At 45.1% G+C, this 18,070-nt stretch overlaps 1 protein-coding gene across 1 annotated transcript in view; it reads left to right on the top strand.

The window, feature by feature from the left end:
* The window catches only part of VWA3B (von Willebrand factor A domain containing 3B), a 1,052,517-nt gene that overhangs the window by 893,670 nt on the left and 140,777 nt on the right, over positions 1-18,070 (top strand). Inside the window, exon 30 of the mRNA XM_078658240.1 lies at positions 2,283-2,454. Coding sequence (XP_078514366.1) covers positions 2,283-2,454 — 172 coding nt within the window. The remainder of the gene's footprint in view (positions 1-2,282; positions 2,455-18,070) is intronic.

Below are 18,070 nucleotides of genomic sequence, written 5' to 3'. Positions count from 1 at the left end.
AGAGTGCAGAGTGCAGATTCAGAGTGCAGAGTGCAGATTCAGAGTGCAGATTCAGGGTGCAGATTCAGAGTGCAGAGTGCAGATTCAGAGTGCAGGTGCAGAGTGCAGAGTGCAGTTGCAGAGAGGACTCAGCAGCACCACCACAGCATCACTCAGCACCACCACAGCACCACTCAGCAGCACCACTCAGCACCACCACAGCACCACTCAGCACCACCACAGCACCACTCAGCACCACTCAGCACCACCACAGCACCACTCAGCGCAATCCCAGCATCACTCAGCGCAATCCCAGCATCACTCAGCGCAATCCCAGCATCACTCAGCGCAATCCCAGCATCACTCAGCGCAATCCCAGCATCAATCTGTGCAACCATTCAACAACAACTGGTTCAATTATGTTCTCTCAATGTTTCAAGCTTTATTACAAATGTCACAAAAATATGTTATTTCACTTCTGTTCTTGGATTTTCATCACAATAAAATACACTGAACATAATCTTCACAAACGTTATTTACAAAAGTTTAAGCTATTGCCAATATAAATTACAATCACTTTTATTTAAGTATTAATTATTAAAAAAAATTAAAAGCCGTTGCTATTTGTAATATCAATACATCTAAGTCACGTAAATACAAAACATGTTGCATTACAAATGCTATAGTCGTCACATGTGCGAAAGTTATAACTATTGGCATTGAAAATGACAAAGCTATTAATTTAGCTATTTTCAAAATCAACACATAAATAAAAAATTGTCATTTACAAGACCAATAGCTCAAACTTTCATAATGCGAGACCTATTGCATTGCAAATGCTTGTTATTTTTTGTTGGAGTTTTATATTGCACAAACTCGACCCGGATGTATCAGAGCACTTTACATGAGCACCAGTTTTGTTAGAGACGGACGCATTCATTTTTTTGTTAGGCACAGGGAGATTAAGTGATTTGCCCAGAATCACAGGATGTTGAGTGTCCCTGCGGAGACTTGAACCTAGTTCCCCTGCTTTGAGGTCGCCTGCTCTAGCCATTTGGCCACACCCTCTCCCCATCCTTGGGGTGTGTGCTCTTCATTATTAAAACTAAGGGACAGATTTACTGACATTTTGTGTTGTGGATGTGCCACTTTTTTTGCTGTTTACTTTTATATTTAAATTTGTTTTATTGTTTTCAAGAGTAGAAATAAACATTACAGCATGAAAGAGGCATATCAGATAGGAGAGGCCACGAGAACAGATAAGTACATAGATTCTGTGAAGCGATGCTGTTTACTTTTTATATGTGTGCTGCAGTGTGCTGCACATTCTGCAGCACACATAGAAAGAAGAAAATGCCTTTAAGGATTGTTTTTGTGCTGTGCTGCGGGGTATCCCGTCTCTATCCCTATCACCGTGGTGCAAGGGTTCATGCATTGGTGCTAGGCAGCACTCAGTGCACCAGCTCTATGAGACAGCAGAAATGTGCCCTATTTTAGTTGAAATGGTCAGGGTTGGATTGGGATTGAAAATCGGCCCTGGCACGCAAAAAAAATCGGCCCACATTTGCATAATGCCTTTCCTCAAATGACTGCTTTGGCGTAATCTTATAAAAAAAAATGTAAACAGTTTATGTAATAAAAGGGTTTGCTGTTAATGCAAAAGTAACATAACGTGCATTTACAAAGCGCACGTTCATCCGTAAGATTATCTTGGTGCTGAAATAACTTATGTTTTTGTAACCCTACTCAATGGTACCCATTTATTTATTTATTTATTTAGTGTGTTTTATATAGCGCACAGCTACCAACGGGGTGTCCTGTCTCAAACAACAGTCATTCTTAACAAAAGAGGAAAGTCTTTAGTGCTTTCCGGAAGGGCATCTCTTCCTGAATCATCGGAGGGAGAGTGGAGTTTATTCCATTGAGAGGAGGCGCATACCTGGAATGTTTTTCCTCCTGAGGAATTTAATCGACATCAGAAGGATAAAATACTGAGTAGACCTTCCGAGGTTTGAACCTGTGATATAGAGGTCCAGCATATATACCAAGAGTGGATGCATTAGTCTACTGAGCCACCTGCTACAGATTGACTAGTATATAGATAAAATTAATAAATATGTGATGATGTGCTGTATTGCGAATGCTAACTGCGAGTCAACAAAAATATGATGGAAGGAAGTTGAAGTGTTTTTCATGTTCATTTCGGAATTTCATTATTTATTTAAGAATATGTTCGTTTAGGCCCAGAGATTAAAACATCTCAGTAACACACAACATTTCTTCCTGACTTTCGAAATAAACAGAAAATTCAAGCCTGTCTGGAAGAGTTGGCATCCTTGAAGGCCCATGGAGGTGGCAGTGGTGTGTTAAGAGTGCAGAAAGAGATCTTACAGAAGCAAATGGAACTTCTGAAGCAGTTCGAAAGGCTGACACCTGCTGGCCGAAGAGAGACTGACACACAACAAGGGAAAGCAGGTAAGTAGCACTGTTATCCTAAAATCAGGGCCACTAGAATTATGTACAGGGAAGGCCCAAATTATGCAGGGTGAAATAAATTATGCAACAAGAAAAAGAAAATTATGCGGCTTAATGTGGCCCAATTTGTGATAGTATTGCTTCATAAATTTGTGTTTTTTACACATGCTCTGTGGGCAAAGGTTACACTTATTTAGTAGCAGTTTAACCCTTAAATACATCAGCACATTATGCAGCAAATTATGGATTATGTGGCAAATGCGGCAAATCCATATTCATGTGGAAAGTGCAGTTGCCGCAGAGTTACAGAAGTCAAGTGGTGCTGCCTATAATACTGACCCTGCCTATGCTTACATCAGTACAGGTTTGCCCAGTCATTATATGTCAGTGTTCCAATTTGCTGTTGTTTCTGGGGTACACTCTGTCACAAAATACGTCTGTAGATTGAACTGTACACCGAAGCAGTTTAGCATTCTTGAGACCCTGGCTTAGCACCAGGCTAACTGAAGGATCCTGTGTATGTTCTCTGTGATTGCTAGCTGCCTGCCTGCTGGTTGGTTCGCTCGCAGAGGTGCACACATCACGTGAATACAAGCACTGCACTTTGCACAAAGCTTCAAAATGGTTTGAGGGCAGTAGATTGTTAGCAGCAGTGGTTGAAATAGAATTTTAGGAGCGTGGGTATTCACTGGCCAAGAGTACCTGTGTGCTATTGAGAAGTGCTGGTACTCTCCTGCTAAAAGTAATGAACCCCCACTGAGAAGTGCAGGTACTCTGCCTTTCAAATGAAAGTGTAAGTGCTCAGTTCCTGTTAGGATCAGTTCGTTTAAAGCACTGGTTATCAGACATTCCAGCTCCCATGGTTCCATCGTTTGACACACGTTTTCTCCATGGATCACTTGGGCACCCAGTTAAGAGCCACTATCACTCAATGAAAAGAGGATGAGCTGAAAAATCTTGCAAAGAATGGATTTCTATCCCACTATCCCATGCGTGAAACCTGTCCACGGTGGGAAAAATTTAGGATTTTAATATTTCTCCAACAACACGGAAGGTGGTTGCAGGGTCTGGATCACAAAAATCTTTGTCGGTCGCAATTTCTTGTTCTTGGTAGTAAGATATGGCAATACTTGGTGCAAACACCTTTTATCACCTTATGGAAGGTGGCTAGATTTCAGATGGTCGTGATACATCTCAATTCACTAGGGGAAAATCCATTCATCAACAGTTAGTGAAAACATCCACTTGTAACCCCCTCTGCAGGGCTATAAGTGGTGCAGGTCTTTCTAGGTTTCAGATCCCACAATAAATGAACATTGACTATAAAATAGATCCATACCTGATCTCTCATTGAGGTACCTAACCATAAAGCCAAAACCAAACCCTGGTGAATTGCTCAACAACTGTTAAAACCCTTAAGGTAATTCATGTCAGTTGATCAGTCCCTGTTTACTTTCTCTTGTTTTATTTCATTGACCTCATCTTGCATTCCCTAAGAAAATTAGCATTTTCCATGAGTTGTGTTTCTGTAGTTTCTCATGCAACACATGGCCCTTGTATGGTGCATACTGTGAAGTGAGTAGTCTCTTAGTATGTGGGTGAGTTCAGGGTGGGGTGGAGGTTGATGACGAGGCCAGAAAGAGTGCTTAGGAGATGAGGCTGAATGCAGTGCCAGTACCTCACAGTGCCTGTCAGTGGATCATAAAGGTTTTAAGATTACTTGCTCATCTAATCCTTGGCCTCTCTGGAAAGCACACAGAGCGATGGACACATATGTGCCAATCTTAATTACCATTTTTTGTGATTGTACATGAAAGACGTACACAGTTGTCGAAATATTTTACAATTGAGGAAAAATGAGAGAAAGAGTAGGAGAAAAAGTGTGTGTGGGTGTATGTATGTGTGTGTGTATGTGTGTGTTCAGGGCTTTAAGTGGGATGAAAAAACTGGGGGGTCTTTCAAAGGGGCGTGGCCAATGTCATTAAGAGTGTTGCTTAAAACACATAAACTAAAAATCTGTGCTTATCATAGTGTGCCGTCCGACTTGTATTTTGCTGTTTCTGTCATTGCATCCAGATATATGATACAACAAGAAATCATACCTACAACAAGTCAGGACTATTGGCTTTGTCAATGGTTTCTAGTAGCATAGGATAAATAAGCAGCAACTGTGGCTTGTATATAATATTAAAAAAGCTTCCACTTGAAGCCCTGGTGACACCACAAGAATGTTGCTGCTCCTGAGTTTCAAAAAGAGAAGAGAAATCCAGAGAGAAAATGACTCTCTTTAAAGGATTTCCCTTCCCCTATAACGCTCATTCGGCATGACGTCATGCTGTAACTTCTCCACTAGGGAAAAGTGAGCAGTGTGAGCACCATGATGTGCCTGCTGTCACTGATGTCCAGGAAAAAACGGACCGCCTGTGCCACGGCACAAAACAGAGCCCAATAGAGACCTGTTTCGAGGCCCCCTTTAAAAAACTGCTGGTGCTCAGCACCAGTGAGACCCGGCCCACTTAAAGCCCAGTGTGTTGCGCGGCGCAATAAAACATGTTATTCGGAGCAAGAGAAATGATAAAAGCATACCATTACAGTGCAGAGGCCAAATCCAAAGGTTATTCCAAAAGACCAGCTCTATCTCGTGCACATGTACATGGATATTCCCTGATCATGCTACAAACACAATGACATTATGATCTGGTTCTGTTAAAAACATGTTCATATAATTAACGCTCTTGAAAAAGCAGCATGTAGAAGCCATGTATGGAGACGCAAAAAAGAGTAATTTTCTATTTCGAATTAGGGCTCCTGGTTTCATGGTGTGTTTTTTTCAATTATTTTTACTCATTTTTTCTGTTTTTCTCCATTTTGATTTGCTATGTTGTGAAAAAAATTAAGCTTCAACGTGTATATTCCTGCACTCATTTAAGCAATAAACGAACGCTCATACTTGAGGCTTGATGAGTTTTTAGTGCTAAAAGCAGCTATGTTACTAAACCTTAATACACATAGGAAAATCTTAGCATAATAGTTTAAATTTGTCCACATCTTCATCTGTGGATTTGGAACTCTGTGTTTTTTTTAAATTCCTGTGCATGTCTTTCTGTTAGTCATTATTGACAACATTGAAACAAATCTCTCCAAGGAGCCATATTTTCTGCTTCTTTCCATATTTAGAAATAAATACAGACTGGACAATTAATATTTTTGTGTCTGTAGTTATCTGTAAATATCACTAGAAATGAAAAACTGGGAACAATATTTATATAACCACTGTAACAGTGCTATAAAATACCAATTTTCCAAGGGACGTGATTGTTCAGAAATCTACATGTCTGATGAAAAAACTCCACTTGGCCCATTTTCGCACCATGCAGTGAGGTGACAATTTATGGCTGCTTTCTCTTAATGATAATAGCTTCTGTGATTCTGCCAGGGCTCCTAGTAAATCAGCATTTGGGTTCTAGGAATGCTTTGATTATGCCACATTTTTGTTTAGATGAGACTCTGAACATACCAGGACCAGGGGAGTAGCTTGGTCAGTAAGATTGGTGTGGGGGGGGAGGAGGGGGGGGAGTACAGCAACTTTTTCTACAATCGCGCTGGCATATAACGTTAAAATACATTACACGACAAGCAAGACTCACAAGAGGGGCTTAAGGGGAAGTGAAAAGTGAGAGGAATGCGGATTGGTAGGGCTAGGAAGTGAGAGAAAGCTCAATAAATTGGAAAGTAGTCAACATTTTTGAAGACTTTTAAAACCAAGAGAGGGAGAGAGTGAGTGCGCGTTTGTGTCTGTGTGTATGGAAACATTCCTGGTGAAATCAGTCAGACACCTCACAATACCAGACTGAAGGCACATGTACCCAACTATGTACCTGAAAAAGCAGGTATTGGGGGGGTGTAACACCCCAAACACCCCCACCCACTGAAGCTACGCCCCTGACCGGGACTCTTTTTGTGTGGCGCTTTGAATTCCCTGATTGACAGTGACAGTCTCTGGTAGCGCGATGTGTGCAGGCGTGCCAGGTGGAAGAATTACTCATCTACACCAGCTCTGTATACCTGGATTGCTGTCAACACCTCCTCACAAGAATTCTGGCAAGCTGTTACCTGCATTAGCTTGCCGCACTGTGGGAGGATCTCTTAAAGCAGGTCAGTCTAGATTGGGGTTAATTAATGATATACCTTTGAGTGCGTACAATTTTATATTTCACCTTGGTGAGCACCTTGCTGTGTCATCTTAATAACATTAGTCCCAGTCATACTACTCCCATAAAGCATACTGGCCATGTCGGTGTCCATACATCCTTAAAGTCCTAATGGGACCCGGAAATGCTCTATTACTTACCGGTAATCTTCATTACTCCGGATCCCGTTGTTCTCGTCCCATTCATTACAAAGTGGAGATGACCATTTCCCGACAGAAAAAAATAAGAGGAATGCTGGGACCTTAATACTGCCCCTCCCACTGGGAGTACATAAGCAGTACTTACCCAGCATCCCTCCTATAAACCAAGCCCAGACAGGAAGGCCGGCCGTCCGGGAGGAAGGGAGGGGCGTATGAATGAAACGAGGATAACGGGACCCGGAGTAATGAAGATTCCTGGTAAGTAAAAGAGCAAAACCCCCAGGTCCCTTATGTCCTCGTCCCATTCATTACAAAGAAACAGCCAACAGAAGGAGGAAAGCACAGGCCAGAAACCGGCCCACCTCACCAAACCGAATGACCCGGCCCCAGAGAATCCAGAGGAGAAAACCCACCAAAACCCCTCCGAGGAGGCCCTGGAAGCACTAAGAACCCAGGAGCCGAAGAGGAGCCGAGACTCCAACCAAACTGAAGAGACAGGTAAGGGGAAAGAGATCCAAAAACCCAAGGAGGCCAAAAGCCCCACAGGGAAGGAGGCCATCAACAAAACAAGGAAAGCTACCAAACCCAGAACAGCATGGGTAGAGGAGGCCAACCTAAAGACCACAGGCCAGAGACGCCCCCAAAAAGAACCAGCCGAAAGCCGGCCAACCAAGGAGTGGCCAACGAGACCGGAAACCAATAACAAACAAGCCCAACAAGGGTGGGGACAGAGCCACCGGCCACAACCCCAGAAAACCCCCAACCCTAAAATGTAGGAAAAACAAGGCAGGACAGGAGCCCAGGCCAACATGGAACTCCCAGCAGCCCCCAAACCGGGAACAGAAGGCAGAAAAAAACAGGCGCCAACACGGCAGAGGACCGAACAGGCACCCAAGCCAAGCAAGCAGCAGGGCAGGAGCAGCAGAAAAAAGAAACGGCCCAAGGGCGCACAGCACCCAGACCAAAAGCCCACAAGGCCCGACCCCAGCAACGTCAGAGAGGAGCCAAGAAAACAGCACAAACCAGAGAAACAGACGCCAAAGGAACTAGGAAGACAGGACCAGAGCCAAGCAACCCGACCACGCAGGAGTACCAAAGATTGTATCCTGAAGGGGGAGACTGAACAAGAAAGTGTTCACACTTCCAGGATCCTGCTCTCTGGTGCCGTTTCATCCTATATCTCAGTTAGGGTTGGTCTTTCTACTGGTTGTGGGTCTTGATTCCTGGATGCTGTCTTTCGAGAAGTAAAATGTTCCAATCTGGTATATGGTAAGACAATGCCCTTAAAATACGGATGGACGGCCAATGACTTGCAGACCATCTAAAACCTCATTTCTTGGCAAATAATTTGCTAACTGTGCTGAAAGAGGTTCACCTATCACAAGCATACGAAGAGGTCAGTTTTGAAATTGCATGAACTGGCCGTCACAGATTATGGTCACCCCATGCTCCATACCATGACACTTTCAGAGATCCACTATGTTTGTGTCTAAAACAAGGAATACCTGAAACCCCCCCATGCAAAGTTTAGGAGCCTTAGGGTGTCAAGCCTGCCCTTCCTCCTGTCTCCTGCAACATGGATCAGGGTGACCCTGAAAGAGGGAAACCCCATTTTTATAATGTCATTAAAAAACACAGTCTCTAAGGTTTGAGAAGAGAATTAACGTGTCTTTAATTCTTTAAAACATCTTTGAGAGGTTTCTTCTTTTCTCTGACAGCGTAGTTTCAAATGTTACTGCTTTAGAAATGCTGGAACGATACCTTACATAAAATACTATTTCTGGCAGGCTCTGTAGCAGCGTGTCTGCCTCTTATGTCACTAGTAGGCAGAGAGGCTATTCCTAGGGGACCTCTGATCCCACCTGTCTTGGGACGGCCCTCGCCGCAAGCCGCTCTAATGAGTCTGGTGAAGGCCAACCTAAAGACCACAGGCCAGAGACGCCCCCAAAAAGAACCAGCCGAAAGCCGGCCAACCAAGGAGAGGCCAACGAGACCGGAAACCAATAACAAACAAGCCCAACAAGGGTGGGGACAGAGCCACCGGCCACAACCCCAGAAAACCCCCAACCCTAAAATGTAGGAAAAACAAGGCAGGACAGGAGCCCAGGCCAACATGGAACTCCCAGCAGCCCCCAAACCAGGAACAGAAGGCAGAAAAAAACAGGCGCCAACACGGCAGAGGACCGAACAGGCACCCAAGCCAAGCAAGCAGCAGGGCAGGAGCAGCAGAAAAAAGAAACGGCCCAAGGGCGCACAGCACCCAGACCAAAAGCCCACAAGGCACGACCCCAGCAACGTCAGAGAGGAGCCAAGAAAACAGCACAAACCAGAGAAACAGACGCCAAAGGAACTAGGAAGACAGGACCAGAGCCAAGCAACCCGACCACGCAGGAGTACCAAAGATTGTATCCTGAAGGGGGAGACTGAACAAGAAAGTGTTCACACTTCCAGGATCCTGCTCTCTGGTGCCGTTTCATCCTATATCTCAGTTAGGGTTGGTCTTTCTACTGGTTGTGGGTCTTGATTCCTGGATGCTGTCTTTCGAGAAGTAAAATGTTCCAATCTGGTATATGGTAAGACAATGCCCTTAAAATACGGATGGACGGCCAATGACTTGCAGACCATCTAAAACCTCATTTCTTGGCAAATAATTTGCTAACTGTGCTGAAAGAGGTTCACCTATCACAAGCATACGAAGAGGTCAGTTTTGAAATTGCATGAACTGGCCGTCACAGATTATGGTCACCCCATGCTCCATACCATGACACTTTCAGAGATCCACTATGTTTGTGTCTAAAACAAGGAATACCTGAAACCCCCCCATGCAAAGTTTAGGAGCCTTAGGGTGTCAAGCCTGCCCTTCCTCCTGTCTCCTGCAACATGGATCAGGGTGACCCTGAAAGAGGGAAACCCCATTTTTATAATGTCATTAAAAAACACAGTCTCTAAGGTTTGAGAAGAGAATTAACGTGTCTTTAATTCTTTAAAACATCTTTGAGAGGTTTCTTCTTTTCTCTGACAGCGTAGTTTCAAATGTTACTGCTTTAGAAATGCTGGAACGATACCTTACATAAAATACTATTTCTGGCAGGCTCTGTAGCAGCGTGTCTGCCTCTTATGTCACTAGTAGGCAGAGAGGCTATTCCCAGGGGACCTCTGATCCCACCTGTCTTGGGACGGCCCTCGCCGCAAGCCGCTCTAATGAGTCTGGTGAAATCCGCCAGGTAATCTACGGTCAGCGGTCAGTAATCCCAGATTAAACATATCTCATGCAAAAGCCTGGAAAATCCCTTCACTGGCATGACATCTGAACATGTGTACTGACAGCTTCAGACAACAAGCACAAGTCACTAGGGCGGGGGGGCGGGGTCAAGTTATAGGGAAGGAGCATTAGGTGTGGATTGTGAATCTGGCCCTTCAAGTCTAAACTCTGCACCATCACTACTGTGTGACAGCGAGCTGTGCTGTGATGTGCTGTGTAGTCTGTATGTGATTTATGCACACATGTTTAGATGACTTAAATGTATATTAGAATAGGATTATGCTAGTGATCAAATCGCCCAGTTCTCAAATCCTACCAGGGTTTTGAAATAGCCAAGAAATATGCAAGTAATATCAGCTAGCATTTATTGTGTGTGATTGGTTTTGAAAGCATCAAGTGTAGAAATCCTGAAATTCTGTCTAGATTTTAGTATTCTATGGTTGAGAATCCCAGCCCTATATTGGAATGACCAAGAAGCGGTCTTTCTCATGTGCTAAGTACATGATGGTAAGCCTGATACCTGTTTGACGTTCATTAGTGTAATGAAATTGACATGCTTTGAGAGTAATGATGCTTGAGGTATTATTTGGAGTGAAACAAACCCATATGGTAAGTACATTTCTTTAATAACGATTCATATTGTTGAGGTTGTTCGGTATTCAGCCTCCTACAGGGTGAAATATTTAAATATGGCTGTGATTGTTGAATCCCTTTGAGTCACAGCTGTCTTTGACTAACTGTTATCGTAAAAGCTGTATTGCCAGCAGGTCATGGCATTATTGAAAGGTTTTGGTTAAAATCTCTCACGGTAAAGGTTTGTGTTTACACTTTGAGCATGTGCCTTCCACCAATTATGCCTCGGGTTGTTTTCTTGTAGATCTCCTGCTTTGGGATTTGCATTGTGAACGTTTCCATTAGCAGTGCACCTTTCCTACTGCATTGAATTTAGAGACACTTGATTATCGATTTACATTATAGTGCTTAAATTGTGGAAAAATACGTGCAAGAAGCCACTGCAGCTTGCACCACCCATTGCCCCCACCAGTGCTTCCAGTGACAGTACCAACACAACTACTACTATTACACTCCTTCAAATGTGGCAATTCAGACTATTCCAGTCCCCAAAAGTTATAAGAATCGTCTGCGGGCAGGTATTAATAATATTTAAGGTATATCGAATTCACAAACAACTGTTATTGTGCTCGTCTCTAAATTAAATATGCAGCGCCACCATGTGGCAGAACATCGTAAGCGCTGGTGTTGACAGTTAAGTGCTGGTGCCCAGCACCGGAAACCACCGGCTCAAATTAAGCACTTACCGAAGGATCGGCAATCAAGTGGAGTCAAAGATAAAGAACACTTCTCCTAGACTTATTGTGTCTCTATAACGTTTGCTAATTCTACAAAGGATCACTCCCTCTGAAATGCAACAGATGGGCCTAAAGCTGCTGCATTCAGAATTTTCTAGGATAGCAACAGCTGAACTTGGGGGGAACCGATGAGAACTCTCAGAGCCCATTCTTCTTCCCTGCTCACCATTTGTGACTACGGTAAATACCTACAGTACTTATTCTTCTATATTTACCTGGATTAACTTGTTCCCCGTTCAGTCCTAGGTGGTCTCCACTTAGTCATTATTCTGTGTTCAAAACTATTGTTATCTTTGTATCCTACTATTTTTATTTTACTGTAAAATGCAGTAACATCTTATGGCGTGGGAGGGGTAATCAAAACTGCAAAAGAAATAAAAATGAATACATGTACTACATAGTGGTTGAAGGAACTGAAGGCCAGGAACATCGTTTACTGTGGCACACACCATAATTCCTCATCATCTAATGTAGGCACTGTACATTTTAGAATGCAACACGAATGTGTAAATAGCTTCACTTTCCCCCTGCCTCTCCTTATCTCATTTGCAAAAGGGTGTCTACTGTTTAACTCTTTTTATGCATCCACAGTGAAATTTAAATACAGGTGGTCGTTGCCTGTCTGTAATGGTTTCAGCATTCTTCCCTTTGTGGTTGTTATGCTCTAATCTTGTTTTTTGCCTTGTGTGTGTTATCTTGATTTTTTCGCTCAGGTACCTTCTGGTCACCGAGCTGTCACATTCAGGGACATGGCACAGACTGAAAAGCTATATACCGTCGAACATCCTCGCTGGGGATTAGCATTTACAATGAGATTGCTGCTAATCTTCTCATGCCTTCACAAGCACTAAATGAGAAGTGGCAGTCCAGCTGTCAGAGGGAAGGGAGAATTCTCCATGGCAGGGCGCCTACATAGTGAATTACCTAGGTTATGGTGCATTCACTTGACAGCTAAGCAAACATGAGCAGAACGGCCCCAAGGAATATTGGGCCTGCAGTTGTAGCTCTGCCTCCTTTAAATGTGCCCTGTTATACCTGAAATCCTTTGGTTTGGCCCTTCCCAAAACTTTTTGCCTACTCCCCTCCTGTTTACTGAAATTTGATTTTGTTGGCATTAGGACTCTGGGCACTTTACCACTACTAAACGGTGCTAAAGTTTTGTGCTTACTTTTTTAAACATGATAAAATCGGCTTACACCCAACTGTCCCTTTTTTTTAATCAAAATTTATATTAATGTTACAATATTGGTGGCTGAGTGCTCACCTTAAGTATAGTTGTTCCTATCTTGCCAAACCAAATAACATAACATAAATCTGCGCACAGTCTCAAACCGTCCCCTCACCCTGGTTTACCTACCCCAACCTGGGTTACCACAGTATCCCTCTTTTCCCGTCTGGTATGGTTCTGGGCAGCGAGCTGCCTCTCATTGTAGCTTGACGACCACCCAAAGTTCCTCTCGGACCTTAGTGAAGTCTTGCGGCTCGTCAGTATCTACCGTTAACCTGCAGCCGCCTTTGCAGGCTGGGCTAGTCATGCTGCTTTCCAGCTATCCCAAACTTTTGCAAACCTTTTGGAACACCCTCTGTCCTCGTATACCAGTTTTCCTATTGCTCTGCACCTTTTAATTTCTATCACCCAATCCTGAAAGTGTGGTCGGTCTGCACTCCCCCCGATTTCATATAGCTTCTCATTTGGCTAACAATAATCCCAGGTTGACCAGTAGCTTCTGGTATAATGTAATCTCTGCACCCCTCCATACTTCCAGTAGTACTAGGGGTGCCTGCCTGTCTATTCCGGTGCCCACTGTGGTTTCCAGCCTGGTCTGTACTCCCGTCCAGAACTGCGCCAACATTGGGCAGTCTCATAGCGTGTGGAGGAAGGACCCCTTCTGGCAACACACATGCAAGCACATATCATATGCCGCCTATCCATTTCTGTGTAGTAGTGTCCTAGTGTAGTAAATCCTGTGTAGTATTTCTGAGTTGTATTATTGGAGGCGCGCTTGTATTGCCACCTCTCGGGGGAATTGTGGGACATCCCTCCAGTCATCATTGTCTGTGTCTCCGAAAGCCATCTGCCATCACTCTCTTTGTCTGCTCAGCTGCCTGCGTGTTCATCATTAGTGTGCCATAAGTTAGGGAGATTGCCTTGGTGGCCATGTATCAGCCTTCTCTTCATGGGTGATTCTTCCATGGTCTCTTCCCTAGAGAGGATGTGGGAGTGTAGTGCGTTTTGGAGCTGCAGGTATTTAAATAGCTGGCTGGAAGCCATATTATATTCCTGTATCATGTTCAAAGGGAGCTACACAATTTGCAGCCCTTATGTCCTTTAGGGTAGCTAGACCTATCGAGTCTCATTTCCTCATTCCTGGTAAGGCATTGACTGAGCCCAGTTTGGTCCCAATCCATAGAGAGGCCTTTGGTGTCAATCGCCTTCCCCACATTATCTCTCTCATTAATCTATGCCAGGTAGCGACTACTGTGATAGTCGCAGGTGGTGCATTTGTCACCAGTTTACCGCCATAGAGTGTGTGGAGATATCTCTTCTTGCTCATCACCGCCTGGTCTAATCGGTATGCCTGGTCAACTAGGGGTGGGTACCTCCAATCGCTACTGACACTAACATGTGCTTCTTCATAATATTTCTGAACATTTGGGAGTGCAATTTCGCCTTCATTTGTCCCACGTTGGAGAATAGCGAATCCTATGCACAGTGGTCTATCCTGCCACAGCAGAGACCTCAACAATCTGTTAAGTGTTTGGAGGAACGTGTGCGGTATGGCATGTGGGCTTTTCTGCAGTATAAATGCAAACCTGGGCAGTGCAATCATTTTAAAAAGGCCCACACGACCCATTAGGGAGAGCGCCGCGGCAGGGTTTGCCAATGTCTTTTGTCTGTGTCTAATTTGGCTAGGTTGTCTATAATAGTGTGTTTTGTTCCAATTGGAGATCCACAGCCTCAGGTATTTAAAGTGACCTTCCACTGTCTTCAGGGATACAGATAGACTTCTTGGAGGTTTCCAGACGCTTAGCGGGAAGAGTAGGGACATGCCCCAGTTTAAATTTAACCCCGAGTATTTCCTGTAGATCCAGAATATCTTGCCCACTGAATCAGGGAAAGTTCTGGTTCTGCCAGGAATAATAGGATACCATCAACATATAGCGAGATCCACTCCTCCCATGTGGATTCCTATCTCAATCCCCAGATCTGGCATCTACTCCAATCCATTCTGCTAGTCCCTTGAACACCAGCATAAATACCATTGGCGATGGGAGGCAGCCCTGTCCTGTACCCCTTAGTATCGGGAATTCCCAGGACAGGACCCATTCACTTTCACCCAGGCTCTGATGTTTGTATATAGCAGCTGTGCCCTTTTAGCAATGTGGGTCCAAAACCCATTTTCTTGAGGGTCTCAAATAGGAAGGACCCGTCCATGGATTCGAATGCTTTGTTCGCATCAAGGGAGGCAGTTTCCTGCAGCACTCTCAGGCCCCTTACCATGGCCATGTTGTTATACAGGCAGCGTAAGTTAAGTTTTGTGGACCTGTGAGGCATGAAGCCATTCTGGTCTGGGTGTACCAGGTCCAGTATCACCTTCCGCAACCTATTTGCCTTGGGTATGGGTACAATCATTGCCATTTCCATGTCATCGGGGAGTGCGGCCCTCCAGGGGGCCTCTGTGAACATTTGATGGAGTGGCGCCACAATTTCACTGGCCATTCTTTTGTGAAATTCCACCTGGAGTCCATTGGGGCCTAGGGTTTTCCCTGATTGTAGTTGTGTGAGGGCCTGTTGGATATCCTCTTGTGTTAGGTCCTCCAATAGTATTGTTAGAAATGGGGGTCTCTAGTTGGCAGTGGCTGACCACAGTCCAAGTAGGGACCCTTCTTCCTAAGTCAGAGTAAGGGGGCTACACCCTTTGATAACCCCCTGCTCACCCCTGTGGTAACATAGCACAAGCAGTTAGGCTTATCTCAGAGTCAGTGTGTAAAGCATTTATGATCATATACAGTAACACACTGAAGGACACTACAAAGGGACTCCACAGAAGTAATTATAAAAAATAAGTATCTTTATATATAGACTTAACACAAGGCCAATAACGGTAAAAAGCCACAATACTGAAAAAGGGGGTTACTCTTGAAAGGATGGAAAAATAGTTCAAAGTGTTCAAATAGGGGTTCAGTTCAAAGCAGGGGTCTCTGCGACCAGTTTAACTCACAAAGTACCTGAATTTAGGTCGCAAAGGAGCTGTAGCGATGATTTTCCCCATACTAGGCCGGCGATGCGTTGAATCATGGCCGCAAGGGAGGATGATGCATCGGGCTGCGGGTGCGTGCGGGACAAAGTGACTGACTTCCTCACGCTAGGCCAGCGATGCTTTGAATCCTTGCCGCGAGGGAGGATGATGCGCTGATCCTGTTGCATGTGCGATCTTGTTGCGATGAAAGAAAATGGCGCTCCACGAGGAAGCGACGATCCGTGTGCGATGCGAGGAAAATGGCGGACGCATGGCGTCCACGTTGCGATGATCCGGGGTCAGCGAGCCTTCGAAAAGCCTGCAAACGTGCGATGCGATGATCTCTGAGGATAGCGAGCACTTTGTGGCCCACAAGCGTGCGATGATCTTTGGTTTGCAAGCGCTCGGCGGCAGTGGCGCGTGGATTTTTTTTACGCTCTTCTGCTGCGGCGGCTCGCAAACGGTGCTAGCGATGATTTTCAGCTCTTTTCTCTGTAGTAGATTTAAAGGCCCTGGAACTCACAGGGACCTCACCTGCAGATAGAAATCCTCGCTGGGAGGAATCAGGAGGCTGGTGGGGGAGTCAGGTGTGCCTGTGACTCCAGCAGGAGGCTAGCTCTCTTCCAGCCCTTGGGTAATTGCTTCAGCAAAAATAAAAGTCTCTCAAAAGTCCTTTTCCCTCTTCTTCCAAGTCCAAGGGGAATTACTGCAGGCCAATTCAATAAACAGTACACAAGCACAGGGACATTCCTCTCCTGCATTTTCCTTCAGTAACACGGACAGAGGTTCCTCTTGACATCCAGTAGCAATACAATTTGTAAGGGTTTGGGCACAGATATTTATACCCCAAAAGTCTTTGTTCTCAGAAGTCTCTAGTCACTGAACCCAGCCAGAACCAGTTCTGCTCAGGCCTGGAGCACTTTGTTTGCCAGGCTGCCGTCTTCCTTTCAGAAAGAGGGGGTCTGCCATCAGACGCACAGTAGGAGGTGGAGCCAGCATTCACCTTGCCAGGCACAGCCCTATTCAGGACAAGGAGCTACCACTCCCCAGTACTCTATGCAAAGCTCTATTCAAGTCAGGCCTGACTTAGCCTGCTTGCCCCTCTAAACCCAGACAGCCAATACACATAACAGCAGAGCACACTGGAGGCTTAGGAAAGAAAATACCTACTTTCTAAAAGTGGTATTTTCAAACACAGAATGTTAAAAACAACTTCACTAAAAGATGCATTTTATTCTTCTGAGCTCAGGCATACTAAATTTGATTTTCTACCATGTTCCCTGAGTCAGATAGGACTATAGGATGTAATAGACAGTCTGCCCATTCTAGCCTAAGGAGAACAGGTAGCCTTGTAGCAGTGAAAAACAAAATGGAGGGGGATTCACTACCAGGACATGCTACACATATCAAGCCATGTCCTACCTTATGCACACAATGCACCTACCATAGGGGTGACTGACATGTGGCTAAGGGAAGGGCCAGGGGCTGGGAAGTTTTGGCACTTTCACAGCCAAGATGGCAGTTCTGGACTGCGCGCAAGACACTGCAGTGGCAGGTCTGAGGTACACTTTACAAGCTACTTATGTGGGTGGCGCAAACCGGCGCTGCAGGCCCACTAGCAGCATTTGGGTTGCCAGCCCTGGGCACACACAGGCCACGCTACTAGGGACTAACAGGTAAACCAAATAAGCCAATCAGGGATATACCAATATCCAAGCATATTTACACTGGGAGCATTTGCGCTGTGGCACTGAATGGCAGTGGCACAGCACCCAGAGCATCTAATACCAGCAAAAACAGAGGAGACAACAGCAAAAATGGAAAGGAGACTCACGCCAGTGGTGCCAGGTCTAACACGTGTCCCCCACCCCAGCTGAAATGTGGGGAGAACTACCCATCCTCTTGGGCGTTCTCTTCACTAAGGCGGAAAAATCTGGACAGACCATCAGCATTGGCGTGTTCTGTACCAGGGCGGTGTTCCACCGTGAAGCCCATACCCTGTAGGGAAAGGGACCACCTCAAGAACTTAGGATTCTCACCCCTCATCTGCATCAACCATCCGAGGGGCCTGTGGTCTGTCTGAACCCGGAAGTGAGTCCCAAACAGGTATGGTCTCAGCTTCTTCAGCGCCCAGACCACAGCAAATGCCTCACGCTCAATTGCACTCCACCTCTGTTCCCGGGGAAGTAACCTCCTACTGATGAAGGCTACAGGTTGGTCCCAGCCCTCCTAATTGATCTGTGACAGAACAGCCCCCACCCCATGCTCTGAAGCGTCTGTCTGGACAAGAAATTCCTTAGCAAAATTGGGCGCCTGGAGGACGGGTGCTGTACACATGGCAGCCTGAGGGCATCAAAAGCTTTCTGACAGGTGTCAGTTCAATTCACAATCT

This window comes from Lissotriton helveticus, chromosome 8 (genome assembly GCF_964261635.1).
Source record: "Lissotriton helveticus chromosome 8, aLisHel1.1, whole genome shotgun sequence".
Lineage (NCBI taxonomy): Eukaryota > Metazoa > Chordata > Amphibia > Caudata > Salamandridae > Lissotriton > Lissotriton helveticus.
This window is presented reverse-complemented; position numbering and strand designations above follow the sequence as displayed.